General features: G+C 42.1%; 1 protein-coding gene across 9 annotated transcripts in view; it reads right to left on the minus strand.

The window, feature by feature from the left end:
* Positions 1-5,503: 5,503 nt before the first annotated feature.
* Positions 5,504-25,270, minus strand: part of STK31 (serine/threonine kinase 31) — a 32,991-nt gene continuing 13,224 nt past the window's right edge. For all 9 annotated transcript variants that reach the window (XM_083404687.1, XM_083404691.1, XM_083404686.1 and 6 more), the window contains 14 exons: positions 23,534-23,656; positions 21,593-21,772; positions 19,683-19,799; positions 17,596-17,715; positions 17,135-17,266; positions 15,417-15,518; positions 14,031-14,111; positions 12,236-12,361; positions 11,181-11,306; positions 10,875-10,961; positions 9,581-9,730; positions 8,566-8,691; positions 7,454-7,522; positions 5,504-6,465 (listed from right to left, as the gene is read on the minus strand). In XM_083404687.1, coding sequence (XP_083260813.1) covers positions 6,217-6,465; positions 7,454-7,522; positions 8,566-8,691; positions 9,581-9,730; positions 10,875-10,961; positions 11,181-11,306; positions 12,236-12,361; positions 14,031-14,111; positions 15,417-15,518; positions 17,135-17,266; positions 17,596-17,715; positions 19,683-19,799; positions 21,593-21,772; positions 23,534-23,656 — 1,788 coding nt within the window. In that variant the 3' untranslated portion in view covers positions 5,504-6,216. The remainder of the gene's footprint in view (positions 6,466-7,453; positions 7,523-8,565; positions 8,692-9,580; positions 9,731-10,874; positions 10,962-11,180; positions 11,307-12,235; positions 12,362-14,030; positions 14,112-15,416; positions 15,519-17,134; positions 17,267-17,595; positions 17,716-19,682; positions 19,800-21,592; positions 21,773-23,533; positions 23,657-25,270) is intronic.

Raw genomic sequence — 25,270 nt, forward strand, 5'->3', positions numbered from 1 at the left:
CAGAAGCCTGTGGTAGATTTCACCGTAACTCTATTTTTTCCCCTGGCACCCTGTGATTACACTGCTACTATTGGTTATCAAGATGTCTGCCTGTGCCTACAGCTAATCCTCCAGGGAATTAAGCTTATGTAACAAGATTTATATTAGCATAAATTCGGAAGCTTAACTGAGAGAGGGGGAGAAAATATACTGACTTTGTATCAGAAACATAAGCACTAAGTAATGTTCCATATGCAGTTCACGCGCCCAAATTTTAAGGGGCATAGCTCAGCGGCAGAGCATCTCTTTTGCAAGCAAATGGTACCCAGTTCAGTCTGAGGCATCAGGCCTGGGAGAGTTCCCTGCCTAAAACCCTGGAGAGCTGCTGGCAGTCAGTGTAGACAATAATGAGCTAGATGGATCAACGGTCGGATGCAGCACAAGACAGCTTCTCACGTTCCCAACTTGGTTCCTAGATCCAACTGTGTTTCAGGTAGAGCGCGTTATATGTGGGGGCTGCCTCAGAGGACGGTTCGGGGTCTTCAGCTGGTGCAGGCTTTGGCGGCCAGGTTGCTAACCGGGCAAGGTAAAAAGGTAAAGGTAAAGAGACCCCTGACCATTAGGTCCAGTCGTGGCCGACTCTGAGGTTGCTTGCCACCCTCCAGACCTTGAGGCACTGCAATCCTTAGTCGTTTAAGGCCCTACAGGTCAAAACCAGCATTTCAAATAGGGACTGGGCCAGGATTAGTGCAATATGTTCAGACTACCTTGCCCGGTTGGGACGCGCGTGGCACTGTGGGTTAAACCACAGAGCCTAGGACTTGCCGATCAGAAGGCCGGCGGTTCGGATCCCCGCAACGGGGTGAGCTCCCGTTGCTCAGTCCTTGCTCCTGCCAACCTAGCAGTTTGAAAGCATGTCAAAGAGCAAGTAGATAAATAGGTACCACTCCAGCAGGAAGGTAAACAGTGTTTCCATGCGCTGCTCTGTTTCGCCAGAAGCGGCTTAGTCATGCTGGCCACATGACCCGGAAGCTGTATGCCGGCTCCCTCGGCCAATAAAGCAAGATGAGCGCCGCAACCCCAGAGTCGGCCATGACTGGACCTAATGGTCAGGGGTCCCTTTACCTTTTAGACCAAGGTGGTCCAATGCATGCCCCTAGGTCCTCATGCGGCCCTCCAAGCCCTTTCTGGCGGCCCTCGGCAACATTTGATGCCCCTTCCAACCAGTCTTTGCACTGCCTTCCCATAGCTGAGTGAGGTACTGGGCTTTAGGAATGAGGTGTGAGGACTCTTGACAGGGTCCTAGAGTCCTCCCATTTCTTTCCCAAAGCCTAGTTAGCGCTTTCCCAGCTTTCCTCCCCCACCCTGTACAACAAGACAGTGTGTGGCCTGCATGTTCCACATTGAAGTACTTGGTATGAAAAAGTTGGGCCGCCCTGCTTTAGATGTATTGTTAAAAAGCTTTGGAAGCTGCTTGCAATCTTTTTGGCTGACATGCAGAAATAGTAAGGAACAGAACTTATGAATCATAAAAAATGACACTGCAGAGAATGATGGAACTGGTGACTCAGTCTACCAAGATTTTTCTCCTAAATGATACTATTTACATATTTTATGTATTCCACTGCTGTGATCACAATTTTCAGTTGCCACTAGTGGACAACAGGCACAAACAGAGCTTTTAAGCGAGAGAACTCTGTTGTGAACTAAACTAAAGCACACATACCCAAAGAAGTCAAAGCTCAAGATGATTTTCAAAAATGTCAAGGTATTAAAGTAACATAAAACTGTTGAAGTGCTCTTCAGTTAAACATTTTTAGCCAATTGTTGTTGTCTGTAGCAGGGATGCTTGATGGATTTGATTTCTGTGAAGTGACCTTCCCAGCCAACGTTATGTGGATTGAAAGACACATTTCACACATATCCAAATTTGTGATGGAGCTCTCAGCTCAAAAAGAAATGTACCAAAATGTGTCAGTGCATATTTTAGGATCAAATATGTTTAGAAATGTGTACATTGTGATCAAATATATATTTATTTATTTATCTTCATGTGGATTTTTTTAAAGTGGAGATTAATGTGGAAATTTTTATTACTACTATTAACTGAATTTATATTCCGCCCTATACCCAGAGGTCTCAGGGCAGTTCACAGAACGAAATCAAAATGCAAAACCACAAAATATATAATCAAAATAAAAACAACCCAATAACCGCCCCCTCAAAAAAAAAACCCCATTTTAAAAGGGCATGGGAGGTCAATCAAATCAACTGAAGGCCTGGTTAAAAAGGAACATTTTTGCCTGGCGCCTAAAGGTGTATAATGAAGGCTCCAGGCGAACTTCCCTGGGGAGAGCATTCCACAGATGGGGAGCCACTGCAGAGAAGGCCCGTACTTGTGTTGCCACCCTCCAGACCTCTCAAGGAGGAAGCACACAGAGGGCCTCAGAAGATGATCTCAGGGTCCAGGTAGTTTCATATGGAAAGAGGCGATCCTTGAGGTATTGCGGTCCTGAGCCGTTTAAGGCTTTATAGGTCAAAACCAGCACTTTGAATTGGGCCGGGAAACTAATTGGTGGTCAGTTGCAATCGGACCAGAAAATAGAGCAAAAGGGCCCGGCCCAATTTTCAGTTGCCACTAGTGGACAACAGGCACAAACAGAGCTTTTAAGCGAGAGAACTCTGTTGTGAACTAAACTAAAGCACACATACCCAAAGAAGTCAAAGCTCAAGATGATTTTCAAAAATGTCAAGGTATTAAAGTAACATAAAACTGTTGAAGTGCTCTTCAGTTAAACATTTTTAGCCAATTGTTGTTGTCTGTAGCAGGGATGCTTGATGGATTTGATTTCTGTGAAGTGACCTTCCCAGCCAACGTTATGTGGATTGAAAGACACATTTCACACATATCCAAATTTGTGATGGAGCTCTCAGCTCAAAAAGAAATGTACCAAAATGTGTCAGTGCATATTTTAGGATCAAATATGTTTAGAAATGTGTACATTGTGATCAAATATATATTTATTTATTTATCTTCATGTGGATTTTTTTAAAGTGGAGATTAATGTGGAAATTTTTATTACTACTATTAACTGAATTTATATTCCGCCCTATACCCAGAGGTCTCAGGGCTGTTCACAGAACAAAATCAAAATACAAAACCACGAAATATATAATCAAAATAAAAACCCAATAACCGCCCCTGCCCCTGCCCCCAAAAAACCCATTTTATAAGGGCATGGGATGTCAATCAAATCAACTGAAAGCCTGTTTAAACAGGAACATTTTTGCCTGGCACCTAAAAGTGTATAATGAAGGCTCCAGGCGAACTTCCCTAGGCAGAGCATTCCACAGATGGGGAGCCACTGCAGAGAAGGCCCATTCTCATGTTGCCACCCTCCAGACCTCTCGAGGAGGAGGCACACGAAGAAGGGCCTCAGAAGGTGATCTCAGGGTCTGGGTAGCTTCATATGGAAAGAAGCGATCCTTGAGTTATTGCGGTTCTGAGCCGTTTAAGGCTTTATAGGTCAAAACCAGCACTTTGAATTGGGCCCGGAAACTAATTGGTGGCCAGTTGCAATCAGACCAGAAAATAGAGCAAAAGGGACTTATGAACGCAAGTGCAATGGAGAGATCAGAAACAGACTGGATCTGTCCCTTTAACTACCTGTAGTTGATGTAGCTGCAATAAAACGTGTTTGCTCAACCTTTTGGAAAGTATCATCAAATACAGCTCAGATGAAGCGTTTTAACTGATATACTTGCACACTTAATTACATTTCCAAGTGACCCCCCCACCATGCATACTACAGAACCTTGCACAATAAATAAGTGATGGGTCTCCCAGGTTTCCTTCCACATCACAGACAACAGATATCGCCATGCTGACTTGGGCACAGTATTCCCTAGGATCACTGGCTCACCTTTACTAAAGCCCTACAAATATTAAATCAGAAGGTGGTACCACCCATAGCATACAGTGGTACCTCGGGTTACATACGCTTCAGGTTACAGACTCCGCTAACCCAGAAATAGTACCTCGGGTTAAGAACTTTGCTTCAGGATGAGAACAGAAATCATGCTCCAGCAGCGCAGTGGCAGCAGGAGGCCCATTAGCTAAAGTGGTGCTTCAGGTTAAGAACAGTTTCAGGTTAAGAACGGACCTCCGGAACGAATTAAGTTCTTAACCCGAGGTACCACTGTATACACCTCACTCCTTCAGAATACTCTGATGGCTTTCATTATCAATGGAGACATTTTAAACATATTACTGAACGGCAACAAGGATGTGGCACAATCACTATGAGAGATAAAGAAATACTGATTCAGTGTCACTTTTGCATCTGTTCAATCCTAAGTCTATTCTGTCATGTTTTCTGCATCCCCCCCCCCCGAAAAAAATGCTTCTCAAAATTCAAAAGTGTGCAGTCAAAATCCACATAACAGTCTGGGAAGTACAAATTGTGTTGATTTGCTTAAAAAGGCACATCAAACTAAATTCTCCAAGATTTCTATCCTCTACAGCAGGGGTCAGCAACCTTAGGTTGTTTGGCTGGCCCAAGAGCTGCCCCCAAACTGAGCCAATGGTGCAGCACGAAACAGGGACTCACTTCCACGGCGCCGAAAATCGCATCTGCGCAGACGTAAAAAATAATGCGCAATCCGGCCCATGGAGGGATCTCCGCAGGACCGATCTGGTCCAGGCAAGATAAACCTTGCTGACCCCTGCTCTACAGAGCAAAACCAAATGAAGGAGCCCCTCATTGGTATAAGCAGGAAGTGATGCCAACCAAAACAAGAAGACACCCAACTCAATGCAAGTTAATAACTGGCCTTGCAGGACATCAAATATTAGGTTGGTTTTCTTAGTGTTGCATAGTATATCTGACACCTTCTTAACTCTAAACATCCAACTTAGTCTGAGTGAACCCACTGAAGTCTACTCCAAGTATGATTAATGGACTTCATCCATATTCCACAATTTTTTATCAACTGGAATGAAGTAGCTTTACATTTTAGTAGTGTTTTTATGTGATTTGCCTTTTAATGAAGCTGCCTGTTATTTATATACACTGATCAAAAGACAAATTTCTTGGGGGGGGGGGGGGAATGGCCCCATAAGCATTTTGCCAGTCCCATTTTTTATTAGCTTTACAAATGTTTAGAAATGGCTTCTCTTCCCAATATTAAAAAGCTGCATTGTACATTCTTTAAAGCTGCATCGTGATATATATATATATATATATATATATATATATATATATATATGCATGCACATTTTTATATGACCAGCCTGACCCAGTCACGAGCTGTTCCCTACTGTATGCACCACACACTTGTTTCTGGCAGCTATCCTGCCCCAAAGGACCAAGTAAAGAGCACCACCTAGTGGTCCAATGCGAAACTGTGATACAACACTGAAAAAAGAAAAGGGGGGGGGGAGAGAAGTCAAGTACTTTCATATCCAGCCTCTTAAAAGTTTGTAAGAGATTTAACAAGAACACCAAAAGTGTAAACCGCAGGCTCGCTTCAAAAGTTTATTCAAAGAAGTCTCATTTCTCAAAAATGCTCTTTCCCAAAACAGATCAGGGGGTGGAGAAATATAAGGAAATAAACTGAATGTTCTATACACAAGTATTTCACCAACATCCTTGTAAAAATGTGAACAAACAACAAATCCAGCAATCACTGCTCATCAATGAATATGGCACAATGTATTATTTCTAGGTTTTGATGTATTTATCTTCTGTGACAGCTCTTTTCAATGCTTGTTTTAAAGAACCTAATTTTAGGTTGGCTAACCAAGTGGTAGACTCCACTCTTTCAGGACTGCTAAGGCCAGCAAGTTCTTTAATGGGGATAATGTGCCAGATCACTGGAGCCAAGCTCTACCTTCTCCCTGAAAAGCAGCCCCTTCTGCTCAGAGACTTAAGCAAACAGTTCCCTAAAACAACTTGGGAAGTTTCTTGTATTGAGGAAAGGAATACCTGTAACCCTGGGAAGCAAGTGGGAAAGGTATGTGATGGGAAAATTAGGCGTTTGCAAAACTGAAATTCGGGCCTGGTTAGCAACTATCCTAGATGCATATCAAATTTGTTAAAAGAAATATATGCACTAAAGAAGGAAACAAATATGTATAAATTTTCAAGATCTTCTTGTTCTGCCGTTTAAAGTTACAAGTCGAGAAAACTCTCCCTCTTGGACCCAAATTATACTAATCTAGTGTGGCTTTGCATTTTAAACACAGGCATCACTGTTTGGCTCTGTATTATCTGAAAACGGTTCTGTCACATAGTTTTTGATGGCAGGCAGGACAACTTCATTTTCTGTTGTTGCCTCTCCATTTCCAGGTTCAGTTGGCTCACTTTCCACTGAAACAGGGATCATTTCATGCAACAGGAAACAGTCATCATTCAGCACCTCCTCTGAGGTCATTCGATTGTTAAAGCAGAGGAGTTTCGTGAGCAGAGATTTAACTTTAGTGTCCTTAAAAAGAAAGAAAGAAAAAAGTATTATTATTTGAGGTCACCAACCCGCCCAAGTCCTGTGACGTGTGCAAATAATTCATATTTATTTTAGAAATATTTATATTCTTCCTTTAAAATAAAAAAACACAACTCCTGGTGGTTTACAGTAATAAAAATATCAAATAGAATATACCCAGAAACAGTACATAAAACTGTGGTCCAGGGGAAAGAGCATTAACATAAGAATCCCAGAATTCAGGAAAAAGTAGCAAAATCAGCAAAATCAACACTTTGTAAGGCACCCAAGATGCAGAAGTAACCACCCCTTTCTTCCATGAGCCTGGATTGGAAGAGAGAAGTTACCTGTCCCCCTTCCTCCACCAAGGAAGAGATGGGTAGCTTCTTGCCTGCAACCTGGGTTTATGCCAGGAAGATGGGCGTGATCACTGCTAGCAGACGCACTTAACAAACTATCACCCATATGTACTGTTAGAAAGCAAAGTGCTTAGCAATCCTTACCACCTTCAAGACAGCGGCAGAGATTGCTACTATAATTACACTGAGGGTTGCTCAGTTGACAGTGACCCATGACGGGGCCTTCTCAGTGGTGTTCCCCTATTTGTGGAATGCCCTCCCTTAGTGAGTTGAGTCCTCAGTATTCACTTTCAGAGAAAAATTAAAAACATTCCTGTTTGCACAGGCATCAATTTCATTTTCCCCGATTCAGTGTACAGGTATGTCTGATATTCAGATTACTTAGCCTTACTTTACCATTAATTACACTTGCCTACCATTCATAATACTTTCCAAATGATATGTTTCCATTTTCCTGACGATCAGGGACCACATTCCTTCTTCTTTACACCAACAATTGTTGCACTTTGATCTTGCACCCAGATGTTTTAAATATTTAAAGATGCATCATTTAGTATTAACTAAACGAAGTGATTTAGGCAGTTCTGCACTATTATTTGAAATAGTTCGTGTAGGTAAGAAAACAAACATACCATATAGTGGCCATCCACTTCAGGAGTTCCATCTCTCTTTATTTTAAACTCCTGTTTTCCAAGAACCAGCTATAAATTTTAAAAGATGACAAAATTAGCTCAAACATCAATTCTAGAAAACCAATTTATGTTAGCCCATTCTATTCTGACAGTCACTTCCAGTTTAAAGAGGGACAAAAAAGGTAAGCAAAGCACAGTTCACTGTATATTTACACCCCCCCCCCACTGTATATTTACAGCTCTTTGTGCTACATTTATTCTGCTGACCTAAAATTTATGCTTCCTTGCCAAAAATAATCGTTGCACAAAACCAGATATACAGTGGACCCTCGGTTTACGTTACCTTCAGGTAATGTAACTTTTGGGTTGCGAATGCGGCAAAACCGGAAGTGTATACTCCCGGGTTTCGCCATGCATGCATGCACAGAAGTGTGCCGCGCGCATGCGCAAAGGCGCTCTATCATGCTACGCACATGCGCAGAAGCGGCACCTCTAGATGCGGATGTTTCGGGTTATGTACGGACCCCTGGAATGAATTAAGCTCATATCCGGAGGGTCCACTGTACATTTGACTATTGTCTCAAATAAGTAAAATATGTAACCTGCAACATCAATTACATTTCACATAAAGTCTAGATTTCTTAGTGAATCCCTATATACTAAGGGTGAACTCAAAGGTGGAAGCCATGACTGATTAAAATGGTATATAATACTGCTTTAAATTTTTAGTGTAGATGGGGCCTTGATAAGGGGCACCATTCAAAGATGGAATATTCATCCCCTACAGTCTGAAAAGGCACAGCCTACTCTGCCATTTCATTCTGTTGCATGCGTAAAGCTGATCGCACTTCATATTCATATCCATTCCCAAATTCAGAGAACAATCTGACAACCTCTTTAAGAAAGCAAAATGGGGAAAAACGAGAGCCCCTGGCTAAAATCTGTAGATGATCGAAGGGACAAAACAAAGACTAATAAATGTAGATCTACTTTCACACTTGAGCAGTTATGGCAATTCCGCTCACAGCTTCGCTTGCAACTTTAGGGAACACAATAATTCAGCCTGCATTACATTACAAAGCCTTTGCATTTATAAATGAAGAGCTACATACCCAGTAAAGGAGGCAACCAAAAGCATACATATCTGAAGCGGGAGAAGGTGGTTGTCCCTGCCTTACTTCAGGAGAAATTAAGTTCAAGCCATTCAGGAGCACAGAGTTCATTGAAGCACGCTGACTCTAAAAATTAAAACCCCATAGCTTGGAATTACAATTGAACATTGCCTATAAAACAGATGATCTATGCTAGCCTAGGCAACAGGCCTGAAAATCATCCTACCTCCTGAATTGAGAGAGGAAGCAATGCATCTATTGCATAGCCACCTTTCCATTCTCAGTGCAGTGGCACTTTGGGCACTGAACACACATATGCCACTAACTCTCTGACACCAGGAGAAAGGGTATGTGTATGTATAATGCATACCCTCTAGTCGTGTTCTGTGTTTAACATAGTATGCGCTTAGCACCTCCTTCCTCCATTCTCTACCAGAGAGAGCCAAAGCTCTGCTAAGTAGAGGGCTACTGGCACTTTAATGGGTGTGTGGCTGGCCCTAACCCTGTGGAACTCCTTGCCAATGTGGGTTCAGCAGGAGTCTTCGCTGCTTGTTTTGAGACACCTTCTAAAAACTGTATTACTCAGACAGGCCTTTCGAACTTGAGTTTCTATCTTGACCAGCTATCCCTGAGGTTTTTGTTTTTAGTCTGCAAACTGCTGTGTAATATTTTATGAGAAACGCCTGTGCATCTTCCTCAGGCCAGCTCACGTCACCAGACAAGTGTGTTATAGAAGCTGCACATTTAACTCTTCTAGGAATGCAAGAAGAGAGGGAGATTCTGGTAGCAGCATTCTAGAGGACAGGTCAGAGTCAATTGCCTCCAGCACCCCCACCACCCCCACATATTTACACTTCATTTTTTGTTTACATTGTTTTAAGAATTACCCCCCCCCCCAAAGAAAATCAAATTGGAAAACCACTAGATTTCGCATGTGCTCAAAAGCAGAGGAACTGCGTTAATTAGCAGCAAGGAAGAAGTTCATTTGTTTATATTTAAAGGATAGCTTCTTTACCACTGATTTGGTGAAGTCAAAGTCTCCAACAATTCCTTGCTCTCGGTTTACAGCAAATACGTTGTTTTTATGCAAGGATCCGTGGATTATACCAGCTTTGTGTAGCGTATGCAGACCACGAGCTACTCCTTTCATGACCTTCAAAGTTTCCTAGTTAAAAATCGTAAAAGATGAACCTCAAGAGTCCCATTAGTCTTTCAAACACAAGCTCCATTGGAAGTAGGTACAAAGCCACTTATGAAACTCCTTGCAATGTGGATGTAAGTCAGGATTAATCTTCAATAAATGAGTTACTCCAGATTGAGGAAAAATGTGTTGCCTACAATTGTTTTAAGCAACTGCTAAATTCAGAATAGCCTGAAAAACATCAGAGAGCATGCAGCAAAGCCCACAACAACAAAAATGAAGCATAGGTACATGGGGGCATTAGTGACCACTGAATGGGACCTTTTGGCCAAAATGCAAAGGGTTTTATGCTTATATTTTACATTTGGATCCTTGGTGTTACATTTGTGTTATAAATCTTCTTTGTTGTACCAGGACTATAGCAATTCATTTCATTTTTTCCGATACCAATTTGTTTCTTATCATTGTAGAACTCATTAACAAATTAAAGAGAAGAGGTAACATTTTAACCAGAGTCTCCTGCAGTAAACTGTACTGCACCCGGAATCAGACTGTCACTTAATATAAAAGGTAAAGGGGACCCCTGATCGTTAGGTCCAGTCATGGCCGACTCAGGGGTTGCGGCACTCATCTCGCTTTACTGGCCAAGGGAGCCAGCATACAGCTTCTGGGTCATGTGGCCAGCATGACTAAGGCGCTTCTGGCAAACCAGAGCAGCACACAGAAACGCCGTTTACCTTCCCCCCGGAGCGGTACCTATTTATCTACTTGCACTTTGATGTGCTTTCAAACTGCTAGGTTGGCAGGAGTTGGGACCGAACAACGGGAGCTCACCCCGTCGTGGGGATTCACACCACTGACCTTCTGATCAGCAAGCCCTAGGCTCAGTGGTTTAGACCACAGCGCCACCCGTATCCATTAGTTAATATACAGTATATTAAAATATGGCCAAATAAGTATGTTGGTTTTTGAAAGAAACCGGGATGGGAGGACACACAGCATTGAAGCAAAAATGAAGCACTAAATGCCCTATTTTTGAAAAGCTGGATTCACTGCATACCATAATGGAACAGTTTACAGTAAGAATTGAGTTAATCAGAATCTTAATGGATAGGGGGGGGGGGTTCTCTCTCTCTCCCCCCTACTCCCACCCGATCACATTACTTACTTCTGGATTTAAAGGTGCGGTAGTCTGCAATATGCCCAGGCTTGCTTCAGCATAATATGGGACCATCAGGTATGCCAGAGGATCAGACTTAATGGACACAAAAAGTAGTATGTATGTGTATATCATGTATCAAATTACTGCAACATTTCTACAATTGCTTAACACATACTGCAATAAATAAATAAATCTCAAAGTATATATGTAGCTTTATTCATCATAGAAAGGCTTACTGACTAAAAGTATTAGGTTAAAAGATTTATCATTTATTTTTTTAAAAAATAACTGCATTGACAGTTTATAACTTGCCTTGCATAAAAATAGAAACATCAGCTGCATCAAACCAGATTCTTCCTTCAGTTCTCTCCAGAGTCTGTGATACTTTGCTGCTCTTTCTATCACATCGGCTTCAGTATTCATATCCACAGCATATCCCTAAGGTGGTTTTTAAAAAGTTGGCTATGAATTGGATAGGTATACTTTGAAATAATGATATTTTTCTCATTTTAAAAAGACCCTAAAAAGTGTACGAACAACTTGTACACCGCATTTGAGATGCAATGCATATACCTACTTCTTACTTTGTGAACATTAAAAGCTGTGGGGCTATAAAATATCAAGATGGCTGCAATTTCCTTGTAGCATCTATTGTATTCTGCTTTGTGATTTATTTTACTTAGTTCTTTTATTTGTGAATCATTTCCCAAGAGACATCATGAAACAAATTACAATATAACATATATGAAAGAAAGTTTAATGTATATTAAATAAACACAGAAACCATTGCATATATAAAAACAAGTATAAATATACAAACAGTTTAAAACAATAATGGCACATACATAAAATCCATTCAAATCCAAGACAAATACCAACTGAGATTAGTGTTATGTTCATCCCATTTCACAGTGATGGTGCCGGGCAAACCTAGGAACCAGTTAAAATAATAGGACTGGAAAGGATTTCTATCTGTCCAGAAGGACTTGCTCTAACTATAACAACTATATGAACAGCTTCTGTATATGCAACTAAGGACTGAGACTTTCCTCCCCAATCTCCAAAAGTTCCTAAGCTGTATGAAAATGAGCTTTCTAATAGGTTGGTTGTAACTAAGCCTAACTCTCCATAAACTAGACTTAAAAGGCTGATTTCTTCAAATTCAAAGATCAAGGCTCCAAAAATCCCCAAGTGCTCAGGCACAAAATCACATTCTAGAGACCTGAAATGTGTTTTTTCGGCTTAGCAGAAGACCAACAAGCACCCAGATGTTTAATAATGATATCTCAAAACCTGAAAGCTTTCCAGTTTAGCCAATGACTTGCCTCTTATTACTAGCTTTTTAAAAAGTGAACTTGAAAGTATACCTTTAAGAGAACCTTCTGCCCTTGAACTTCTGAGCAAACCAGAGGACGTTTTGTGCTCAGTTCTCTCATTGGTTCGGCATCTAGAAGATCACGCTCCAAACTGACTGTCAGAAGTCCTCCTGAGTTCTGAACAAACAGGATTTGCCAATCACCTTATAAATCCCAACACTGCACAAAATATAAATATGTGTAGATCACAGAATAGAGCCACATTATCTATAGGTAATAAACAAGATGAGGGACCTGTATCCTCGGGCTGTAACTGGAGCACTCCTGCACAAGGCTCCACAATCATCTTGGAGCAGGAATCTTGCAGCATTGTTTAGGGGGAAAGGTAGCCATATCTCTTTATTTCCCAACCCTCCTGAAACTTTCCTTGTTGGGCTATAAAGGGCTCAGGTTTGAAGCAAGAGGGAAGGTTTCCAGAGAGGAAAAAAGGGGTTTCTCCACATAGAAGTGAGCTTTTGAGCCCGTGAAGGGTGGCATTCCCCTCAATCCTGTTCGGTACACTAAATGGGTATCCACTGTATACTATAAGCTGTTCTTGGTCAAAACAGGCCAATGCCCTCCTATTCTTTCCTGTCAGCTAACACCATAATTCCACTGGTCTTGAAAACCACTGAGCCTAGGTTCTTGTCATGCAGTAGTGGCAGGGGCAGAGGCGGGTTGGGGTTGGGGGCTGTTTGTCTTTTCATTAACAGTACAAACTAAGGCTCCCATGAATGTGCAGAAACCACTTCCTATTTTGGGCTGCTGCGTTTCTCTGCCAAGTTGACAGCACGTCTAAGTCCCCCACCCCCCACCCCCCATCCCAATTGTGTTATTTTTAAAAAAACAAGATGTGAAGATCTTAGCACAATGGTACCCTTTCTCTTCCACCCAGAAGCTGCTGTGATCTTAAAATAGGGTAAACAAGACCTGCCATTTTACCCTTTTGGTCTAACAGGAAATCACATTATTGGCTTTACTGCCAGCAAAACAAGGTGACCATGAACAGCAACAAAACCATCAGGCAAATTTTTTGAGAAGAACTAATGGATAAAGGATAAGAAGCAGCCTGAGAACGGCCTGGTCACAAGGAATGGCAGGCCTGGCAGATGGCTAATATATAAAAATAATTCAGAACTTAACAATCATAACCTAGAACAGGTGTCAACAACCTTTTCTGAACCAGCAGGCACATTCTGTGCCTCAAATTTGTAACAAAATGGGTGCCATGAGGGACATGACCTAACGTAGATTGAAGGGGTGTAAAACCATAGCTGTTTCCTCTCATGACCTTCACCCCCAATATTTAGCATGGCAAGTAAGCTATGTCCTACTGGTCATGATTGCAGAGATCGCATAATAGTTATTCCCTGCACACACCCAAACGATGCTGTTACAGTCAATAGCAGGAGGCATTTCCCAGTAGCAAAAAAAAAAAAAAAAAAAAAAAAAGGGTGGACCATGCTGCACTCTCTTTTGTGTTCAGATGTCTCATATGCTTCACATATAAACAGCAACACATCCACCTCTCAATTTCTATCCCTCAACTACATCTCTCCCTCTTTTTCAGAGACCACACATCCATACATCCTCCTCTCTCCCACACGAAGAATACTTGAGTACCTGCCCTACATTCAGAAAAGCATCTCCACTCCCACCAATCCAGAACAATACACGAATGCCAACAACCAGGCACCCACAGGCACCGAGCTGATAATTCCTTACCGATATCCACTAGGAGTTTCCTCAGAACGTTCTCTCCAGAAATGCCGAAACAAAACATCTTTCTTACCAATATATTTCTTACCATATATTGTAGAATTCCTGCTTCAGGATGAAGAAGCGGTAGCTCAGGGAACCATTTCTGTACCAAGTGATTGAGCTTCTCCTAAATTAAAAGATAAATTTTTGCAATACCCATCTCAGCATGAAAACAGAACACAGCGATATGTTGGGAACTAGATTAACCTGTGGCACGCAAGTAGCAAATTTGCAAATGAAGAAGTGATTCACAGATAAGCATCAGTACGTAATTAGATTCCTCTTCACATGGTACTGCTGGATTTATACTCGTTCCCCAATGCAGAAGTCATACACTTTATGATACAGAATACACAGCTGCTCCATTGAACACAAAGTAAAGGCCCTCCACTCACTGTGCCCCCCCCCCCAAATCATCTTCCTGAGTAAGAGACTAAAAGTCCAAGGGAACTCACCAGAGTTGACTTGTTGCCATTTCTAGCTCTGCATTTTACACACCCCTCTATCCTGCCTCCAGCCACCTTCATTAAAAGCCAGCAATCCTCCCCCCCCCCCCCCGGTGAGAGGCAACTCGTGCAACTGATACACCGGGGGTGGGGAGTAGTATGAGAGGCATGGGGGGGGGCTGTGCATTCTGGGCTCTGAATTGTTGGGACAATCTCTGCACTCCTTGGTTCTTTGCCTCTTTGCAGCACTCTACACCTGTTATCCTCCTCAGCTGCTGCCTGGAGATAGTTCAGTTTTTGTTTCTTCTGCACAACACATCTCCCTCCCCCCGCCCCACCTTTCCACAGTAGTGTCGTTCCTTGGATTCCGAACGCCTTGGTACTTGAATGTTTTGGCTCCCAAACACCGCAAACCTGGAAGTGAGTGTTCCGGTTTGCGAACATTCTTTAGAACCCAAACGTCCGGCGCAGCTTCCAATTGGCTGCAGGAGCTTGCTGAAGCCAACCAGAAGCCGCACTTTGGTTTCCAAACGTTTTGGAAGTCCAACGGATTCCGTTCGACTTCCAAGGTACAACTGTATGGGATTTGCCATTCACTGCATAGTCACGAGGGAGTGAAGCTGACCCAGGGAAAACCACATCAAAACACAGCATTTCAGTAGAAACTACAAGATAACCTGTGGGTTGTAGGTAACGTCATGTGTACATGGATTCAAAGAACAGGGATGAGAACGCGCTGAAGCCAGAGTAAGCCATAAAAGGGACATGCCCTTGGTTTTTGATATGAGAAGTTTATAACCATTTCTCCACTCGTGATAGCTTTTTAAATTTACAAGTTGCGTGCATAAGCATGCCTTCACTAGATTCAGAAATGATCATCCTCTTCATCCTACTCAGTAAGAATATATGCAATTCATTCTGAAAAATCAAAAGTTTATTCAATGTAATTACTTGTTTCAATGGTGCTTATGCAATTGAACACTTACATATTCTTCTTGTTCCTTGTATATTTCCTCAAATACATTATTTCTTATTCCAGTTATTTCTTCTTTTATTTTTGCCATTTTGGGCTCACTGTCATCATCAGACTAAAAGGTAGAAATGTAAAATCATCACCTCAGACAATTAAGGTATTATTGTATCAGGTAACCATCTTAGTATACATTGAGAATAACTACTGGTTTTCAGTAACACATTCTAGGCCTGAGCCACCAGATTTACTGGATGTACTTTCCTGCCTTCCACCTGTTAGGTTAATACCCTTTCTTACTCCTTGAAAGTGGTGTGGAGACAAAATTAAAATGCCACAGTTGGAAAGGGCACCGGGACTCAATTCTTTGGCCGAACTGTCACCAATGTCTTCTCAGAAATAACAACTTATTCACGAGGATTAATAAATGTTTTCATATGCCTGGGCTAATTCACAAAACTATCAGCCATTTCTTCAGTTGGCCAGGAAAGAAACAGCTCACTGAGTTCAGCTTAGGAGCCAAGCTACTGAAAGCTGGGGAGGGAGAATCTGACTTCTCAGAATGAGTTGGCCACCCTGATATAAAACATCCCAAAAAGTTGTCCTGGGTTTGGATTACTGCTGTTGTTTAATTGAAAGGCTACTTGTCCCTAACAAAGTAAGCTGCAACTTCCTTGCCAGTGCCCAACACACATACAACATGCAACACAACACCACACACACAAGGACAGGACGGAAGAAGATGAATAGTGTCAACTTCTTGTTATAGTATAGTCAATATAGTATATATAAGAATGGCACCAGAAAGAGGCCTTAGATGCCTATACTGCTGCAACTGAGATAAGACCAAGACTACTTTTCAATGTGAACTCATTAGAGAACTGAAAATTGTTAAATGTGCTTTTGTTGTTCCAAGCTTGCATTTCTTAAATGTGAGGAACTGCTTCCCTTCCACTGGAATCTCTAGATTTACCACTAGATTTTAAAAGGACTAGACAAATTTATAAACCCTGTGAAAGAGGTGGGTCCCTCCCACAAGCAAAACACCTAAACTGTCAAAGGCCAGGGTAAAGACTTGCATCTTCAGCCTACAGCAAAAGCTGTACAATAAAGAATCTGGAGACAGTTCTGTGGGTGGAGAGCTCTGCAACGCAGGCACTGCCATAGAGAAACCCCTCACCCAGGAAGCCATTCCTGAAAACTCCCAAGAGGGTGCCCTCTGCAGATCATAACACCCAAGAAGCTCGGAAGGGATGCAGGCAGCCTTCCAAACACTGAAAGGCATAGTGCCTCTGGTCATGGAAGCAGTACGTGCTCCATCATCACTAGCAGCCATTGATATCCTGAGGAGAGCACATGCTAGGATAGTGTGGAATCAGTATAGCGCGCATACGCGCACACACAGAAGGAAAATCTGATATCCCATTGTTTTATAGGCCCATTATTGCACAAGCTCACTGCTGACATCCCACCCACTCAGCAATCAGAGAAACACTGTCGGATCTACATAGTTTTGATCCACTTTTCCTTCGGATTTTATTTGCCTTAAGTTTTACGTGAATAAATTACATCTTTGTTAAAAAATGAGATTTCTCAAATGCCAGATAGTACTAGCTTTTCCCACATACTCCATCCATTTTTCCCCCCAACGGACGGTAGGGCCAGAATGCTCTCCCTCGTCCACTAGTTCTATCTCTCAGAAAAGCCTTTTAAAAACAGCACTTATTTCCATACTTCTTCCAAGTTGTTTTTTTCAGCCATCTTCCACCTCAGCTGAGCCTTCAGCTTTTTCACTCTCTTCTTAATCTGTAGCAAAACGTCAACGTTGGGACTTGTCTCCAGCCACTCCACTATCTGCTTTTTGAACTAAAGTGTAAAACAAAGAAACCATGGAAGTGAAAGAACGGTGTTTTCATTGCTCAAATTAGTTTCAAGGAAGATTGCTATTTGCACACATTAGACTCATCTTTATGTCTTAAATAGCAACTGAGTTTTAGGCAGTGATAAAACAATATCTAGTTTAGAGGAATCTATTAATGGGTCATTTTATAATTACAAGCCAATTTTTATTTTGAAGTGGCTGAAGGGCAATTCATGGACAAAACAGTATCACCAAAAAGCTTTCCTAAAGTTTTAAGACGTGGTCTGCTTTAATTCTGACAAAACAAAAAAATAACCAAGTATGACAAACTGACCTCGATGCTGTCCAGATACTTGTGATATATAACGCTTAAGAGATTGCTTTCTTGGTTGATCTTCTGCATAACTTCACTGTACACGTTCAAGATTATTTTTTTATCTGCTTCATCTAGCTCCTAAATGGAATCAGACACAAACATACAGATAACATACCTGCAGCTAGATGAAGGTTGAGGATTTCAACACCTATAGGCATGAAGGCTATTCTTAATGGGAAGGCTTATCAGTTTTTATTTGTAAAATAAGTAGAGGCTACCAAGCAGTTTAAATTAATGTAGTTTGACATTTCCATGGGACACAGCCTCCACCCCAATGTTCATCAGCTCTGGTGTGGTTAGTTTGTCAAATGATTCAATCAGGAATAATTCTGGACTCCTGTTTTGCAACAGACTGCAGTAAAAGGACCACAAGTTGAACTGCAAATTGAACCATTAGCTGAACTGTAAATCAGAGGTTTGCTGCTTTTTATTTTGGCTTCTTCTACCTGGAGCAGTTAACAATGTATTAAAAACCAAGTGTAGAGTACACGTCAAAAACATTCAGAGTTTGTGTATTTTACTACCATCTTTGGGTATGTTCTGCTGCCCCTCAAAAGTCACTTTTAAGTCTAACCACCTTTTGATTTGAAATTATGTATGGAGCCATGAAAACTATTTTCAGAGAAGGAAGAAATAAGGCTGAGCAAAGCTAAGCAGCTTTTCAAATGCACATTCCATATAAAGCAACACTATGTGAATCCAATTAATTTCTGCAATTGCTGATCCAGCAAGCAACAACAGCATGGAAGCCTACTTGCATTAAGTGGTCTTCCCTAGCTGGATCAAGGCACTTGGCTCCTGGAGATAATGGGGAACTATGCAGCTTACTCTGTGGTAGGGATGTCTGAGAATGTCACAGCACTCACTATAATTATTTTCTTAGTCTACAAACATGTAAATTATTGTTACTTTCTGCATTGGTTCTTATGCTTCCCCTCTCCACTGAAATGCGTCGAAATTGGTTATGTAATTAAACAGTTTAGTTTTGGCCATAGCTGATTGCAAGACAAACAACATACATTTCGGTGGAAGCTGAACTGCAGCCGAACAGAAATGGCAATGATTGCGTGGGTAGGCGGAGTCCCCCCAACCCCAGGCAACCCCTGGGTGAAATAATGACCTAAGACACTATGTTATGGGATTAAAATTGGCCACAACTTCATTAAGACTTCAGATGTAGGGATACCTTGGCTTAGGCATTGGGTGTTTATCCCTCCCAGTCCCGGCCGGGGAGCTGGGGAACATCAGGATTATCCAGAATGAGTGGGGATTGGGCTGGCTCTGGAGAACGTCTGTTCAAGCAGAGAGCCCACCCCGCATTTCGCCGCAGTCGCAGAGGAGAGCAATGACAACCTATTGGCGTATGGCTAATGCCTCCCCTCAACCCCTTTAACGGGGAACCCTGGGATCACTGCTGGGGGGGGGCGTGGGTCACCGCTTCACGCCCCCAATGCAAATGACTGTGATTAACCCAGGCAGGGTGGAAATCACTGCCTCATTACATCCCCACAATGGGGGTTAGTCACAGCCTCACCTGCCAGGCTCAGAAGATGAGCATGGCAAGGTGCATTCATACCCTGAAACAAGTTACTCAAACCCTCTTGATGGCCTTGGGGCAGATGGAGAAAAACACCTTGCTACTTCTTCAGCCACAAGGGAGACAAGGGACAAGGGAGAAAATAGGCCTGGAGAAGTTAGTGACTATCAAATTCAATTCCAGCCCCATCCATTTAGGCCCCAAGAGAAGGGGAGAAGAAAGCTGCTGGCTTCAATTCAGGGACAAACTAGTTACGGTAACTAAACACAGGAAAGATGGCAACTCGCAACTCCCACCCCCTCTCAAAGTGAGATTTTAGCTTACAGGCCACCATGTTAAATTAACTGGTAGATTTGTGACTATGGTCTTTCAGTATTTGACTAGGACTGAGGAATTTTGTTGCAGGAAATCCTGCTTCTAACATTCCACTGGAAATTTCAGACATGGCTTTTATCCAAAAGACATGAAGCCACTACAAAAGTGCTGTAACAGAAGAAAGCTAACTTACAGTTAGAAAAATGCTCAATTCTTGAGAAATGTTCAACTCGGCATTCTTGAGAACTTCATCCATGTTGTCACCTACATCCTCAAATTTCAAAAGTATGCCTGACGTCATGTCAAAGAACTTGGAAGGTAAATAGTTAAGAGAAAAAAGGAGTTATCTATACAAATATTAACAGTGTTGGCAAAGTAAATAATGGACCCCAAAATGTGGAACGCCCTCTCTATAGAGGTGTGTCAGATGCTGTCCCTTTAAAGCTTTAGGCAGTCATACGTTTCCTGCTTCTTTACTAAAAACTTCGAGTCAACAGCACTTTTATTTGTGAATTTTAATAATGTATGTGCCATCCTGTTGCACAGGAACACATACTTTCTACTGCTGCTTAGTGCTAAAGAACATGAGATTGTAGAAGGTGCATGAACGATATTATATTTGGTGATTTTGTTGTAAATTGTCCTGATGCTGCAGAACAGAAGGAAAGCACACTCCGGTCTCTGTCACCAGCCGGGGAACAAAAGATGACTGGGATAGCTGCCTCCCAGGAAGAAAGGAATGGAAAAAGGGAGGTCAGTCTGACCCCATCCATCGCCCAGAGAAGCAGCAGTTGCAGGAGGCTTGCCTCTCTCCCCTTCCTGCCAAAGAGAATATTCTGCTCCAATGCTTGTTTTCCTCTACCCTCCACATTTATATTTTCTTTTGCCTCAGTCTAAATTGTGAGCATGCAGGCAGGAACAGTATTGGATTTTTTAAAAGCTCTATAAAGAACTTATATGGGCTTAGAAGTGATCATTAATCATTATCATCACTGAATGCAACAAGCTGCCCCAGAAATATTTTTTTGGAAGGATGATTATATAAAAGTGGATCACGCAGTCAAAGGTTACGGAGCAAAGACTGTAATAGGAGCTTCCCTAGTCATCAAATTCAGAGTGGTGAAAGAATGTTCTATCAGCTGCTCCAATGCGTGTGCTACATCACACGAATGCTATGTTCCCACTTCACCTTTCAAGTTCCTAGAAAGCTTCCCAAGTATAACCCAACAGTGTATCCACTTAATGATAAACACGGTTTCGTTTCATATTTTAACACAAAAATCTGCCCAAAGTAAGAGCCAAAACAATAGCAGAAAGGGAAATGGCCAAGTATCCATTCGTCAGAGTAACCCTTCCCATGTTCCATTACCAAAAAAAAAAAAAAAAAAAAAACCAGAATCATTGGCCAGCAAATCTCAATTTAGATAGCTAATGTCAAAGGGCCAAGTTACACGTTATGTTGGAGCTCCACATTTGAACCTCCCAATGTGACCCCCCACACACACACCAAAAAAGCACTGACAAAAGGTCCTTATCTTGGTTAAAGTCAGAGTGTAGGAAAAGCCCAATATTCTTTCCCACCCTACCATATAGGCTTGATCCAAATCCCTGTCCAAGAGATATCATTAACCATAGAAGGGAAAACTTGCAGGGCCACGAATTGTCCCCCCCTCTGCAGCTAAATGTAGTCACTCAGCCACGGCTTTTACAAAATAAAGTAATACCTGGAGACCTTCCAGCAACACAACATGCAGTTGGGACCAAAATCATGATCTGAACTTTGCTTTTTTATTATTTCTACCCCCACCTTCCCTTTAATAGCCCTGTGAGGTAGTTTAGGCTGACAGATGGTGGCTGGCCAGGTTCACCCGGTGAATTTCATGGTTGAGTGGGAATTAGAATCCTGGTCTCCTAGATCCTAGTCTAACATTATACCCACTACAAGGGTGGGCAGCTGTTTTTCTGCCCAAGGCTCATGTTCCCTCAAGGTAATCTGTCAGGGACTGTATAGGGTTGATAAGGAAGGAGCCAAAAAGCAATTCTCTCTTTTTTCACACATGTGAAATCAAGCCTTGTCTTAAGTCAAAGTAACATTGTCTTTACCTGGATTATCCTGCTGAAACAGGTCACCAAATTTTGCAGAGATGCATCTGTGGCATTTCTGACACTACTGAATTCCTCCAACTTAATGTTTTTCCACTCGGCAAACTTCTCAAAAGCTCCTTCAGAACTCTCTACTTCATAAACCTGACCATATATGACTTCCAAGGAATCCTGCAATTTCTGTGGAATATAAAAGTAAAGAACAACAGGACTGGGGAGCAGAGACTGAAAGTAGGAGAAGACAATATTGAATAAAGAAAGCTATATACTATAAAATGAAACAAAGACACCTTGGGCCTTGGGGACTTTGTTATATGAGCATTTCTCTAATGGTTCTTGGGGAGGAGGGAACCAGCTTAGTCTGTGCTCTCCCCCCCAACTGTCCCTGGACTTCCAAGTGTACCAAGCGACCTGAAGAAAACTGGGTTCACTTGTAATGCAACACGGTCCTTAAATCAAGAGGCTGGAACAAGTCCCCAAGATATGAAAACACGTCAAAGTATCTAAGCAAAACGGCCACGAGAGAGGAAGGGTGGAGATGGAACATTTCTAACAGCCCAAATCTCTGGTCCCCAATCTGATGCCCAAAGACACCATGCTACCTTTGAACACACAACCCTGACAACAGCAAAGGACCCCTGCTATAAAAAATTTTTTAAAATAACTGAGTAATTTTGGAACTGTGGTAAATACGTATTTTACAAAGCAGTAGGGAGAGAAATTTGGGCACATCATAGGAAGGAAAAAATAGTGAAAATTGCTGTCCTGAAGTATGTTTTTATACATCCTGCAACATAAGAGTGATTTCAAATGCCCATTTCCAAGAGTTGATGCAGCAGGGTTTTTTGGCAGGGGGGCATTGTTGCTGAGAGTGCTGCAAACTGCCTGCTATGTCTTGGGGTTCAAACTGTCATGAACACCAGACTTATAAATCATTGATTTATCATAGAATAAAATTCTATCACTGAATTTTATAAAGGCTTGTCAGACACACAGTAAAATGTATGTTTGCTGCAGCTCAGCAAAGTGTTTGTAGGCTGCCACCTCGTGGGCATAGATTAACATAACATTTGCTGTACTGTACCGCACTAGAGAAAAAATTTCCTCATCGGCTATGCCAGATGCAGTGACCTTTGTGTAACTCAAATGGATGCAGAAATGTTTTAAGAGACTACGATATGCTGAGTAAAAGACACTACCTATTTTATAAATGGGACGCGGGTGGTGCTGTGGGTTAAGCCACAGAGCCTAGAGCTTGCCGATCAGAAGGTTGGTGGTTCAAATCCCTGCAAAAGGGTGAGCTCCCGCTGCTCAGTCCCTGTTCCTGCCAACCTAGCAGTTTGAAAGCACGAAGTGCAAGTAGGTAAATAGGTACCACTCCAGCGGGAAGGTAAACGCCGTTTCCGTGCGCTGCTCTGGTTCGCCAGAAGTGGCTTAGTCATGCTGGCCACATGACCCGGAAGCTGTACGCCGGCTCCCTCGGCCAATAAAGCAAGATGAGCACCGCAACCCCAGAGTCGTCCATGACTGGACCTAATAGTCAGGGGTCCCTTTACCTATTTTATAGATAGGCACAAAGCATACAATTGGTTCATGTCTCATCCTACACATCTATTTCAAAGAGCGCCTAGACTGGTTAACAGCATGTAACATTTCACATGAAGTTCTACTTTATGTATATTTTCTAGCCTTTGTGGACTAAGCGTTGGGGAACAGGAATAAGTAACACTCTCTGCTTCCACCATTCTCCAGTAAGACACCAGACACAGCAGAATGTGATATCAATATACCTTCAGAAGCAAGGAAATGTTCGATAGGATGTCCTTTCATGTTACCATGTACAGGACATTACCAGCATAACACTGTTTTGACACAAGGTGGCCGACTTTAAAAAAACAAAATAGTGCACAGATAGGATATGCATGCAGCTCTGTTCCCAACCTGCAGTGTTTCCAAGCGCTCTGAGAGGGGTAAATCATCCACTTCCATAATATATTCTTGCACTGTAGAATACAGGTTCTGCTGCACTTCATTTCTACGTTGAATCAAGCTCTGCACTTCGTCCTGTGTTGAAGGGAAAAGCAAGGTCAGGAACAAACCCCCCGAAACTCTCTTAATTCACTCACAAGGCAATAGACTACTGAGTATGTGGTGAGCCAAATCATGCAAAAATTAACTTAACTTTCACACAATCTTGCATTTGAACCGTAAAGTGCACACTAAACATCTAAGAGCAGTGGTCTCTTTCTGGAAGCACACTTGCTGCATTTTGTTCAGGTGCACAATCTTTCCCAGACTTAACTCAGAGGAAACTACATCTGGGCAATCAACAACCAAAGCTGGCTGTCCCCAATGTGAATTTGCTAGAAACAAATTACATCCCTATCCTTCCTCATCCCATGAAAGCAGTTATAATAATGTTTTCAAAACTGATTCTGGTGTATGTATGCCAAAGCCATGAGGGAACAAACTATCCCAGTAGTAGCCACCTAGAGAAGAAAGCACAATTAACTGCATGCCATCTAGCATCAGGAGGCAGCCACTTGCATCCTGGGAGAGGATTTTTTTAAAAAAGGAAGAACTATGAGAGCTAGGTTAGGGAGTAGTAAACGATCCAATTCCATGTGCCTGTAATCTACTATCATTGTGGCATCTTACATGCGCATGGTATCCCCTTCACAGGTAAGGCCAAGTGTTCTTTTCATTGGTTAAGAGGTAGTCTTTACTTTAGAAACTGTGTTTTCTGTGTAGCTCAGTTTTCTAGAGAGGGATCCATCTGAGAATGCTCTAATTTACCTCCACCTAACTAAATCAAGCCCAAAATGCAAAGGGAGCGCTGAGGCATCTTTCTGGTTGCTGTCTGCAATTATAGAGCTTCTGAAGGCAGCTAGAAAAATCACTAGACTCAGATGCAGTCAGGCTTCAGTGTATACTTAAGCAAGCCGACAGTTTCTCAAGGACTTAAGTAGAGCTCTTCCTTTGCTAACTACAGATGAAGAGCAAAGACAGCAGCTTCAGATTACTGTCCTGGTTGATGCTCTCGAACATTTTGCAGCCTACTGACCCTACTTGTATGGCAAGAGCATCTGGGCTACAGAACTACTACCACCTGGATTGCTACAGATACACACTCATAAGAAACAAACTCTGTGACAGCTGGGAGAAAAGAAATTATTTTTACAATCTAATGTTCTTGTCCTTTGCTTCAGGTAGTGAGGTGAATATATTATATTCATGGGAAAGTGTACCTGCAACTCATCCAGTTAAGTGAGAAAACAATTCACGCAAACTACTGCTTGTGAGACTGGCCTCTGGCTGGTCCAAAGGTTTGTTTACAAAGGGTGTATAAGGAAAAGACTACTGAATCACCACCAACATTTACTGGTGCTTGTGTGTCTACCAATTGTAAAGAAGGGCTTCAGCTGCAAGAGGAAAAACTCTCCAGCAAGTCCCGATCTGCAAATGCATTCACAGACACACTAAGAGGGTACTGGCATCAATCCAATATCACTGGAACTACAAGTGCTGCGGTTTTTTACCTGCCCGCAATACAGGCTAGCACAGGTCACATTGCAGCAGGAAGAGATGGGAGTGCAAGGTATGCTAGTTGACAAACAGCTACCATTCTTTTGGGATGTCTCATTGCTTTATCTAAGTTCTTAGAGTCTCCAAGCTTTA

Source organism: Podarcis tiliguerta (assembly GCF_965153285.1).
Source record: "Podarcis tiliguerta genome assembly, chromosome: 12".
Classification (NCBI taxonomy): domain Eukaryota; kingdom Metazoa; phylum Chordata; class Lepidosauria; order Squamata; family Lacertidae; genus Podarcis; species Podarcis tiliguerta.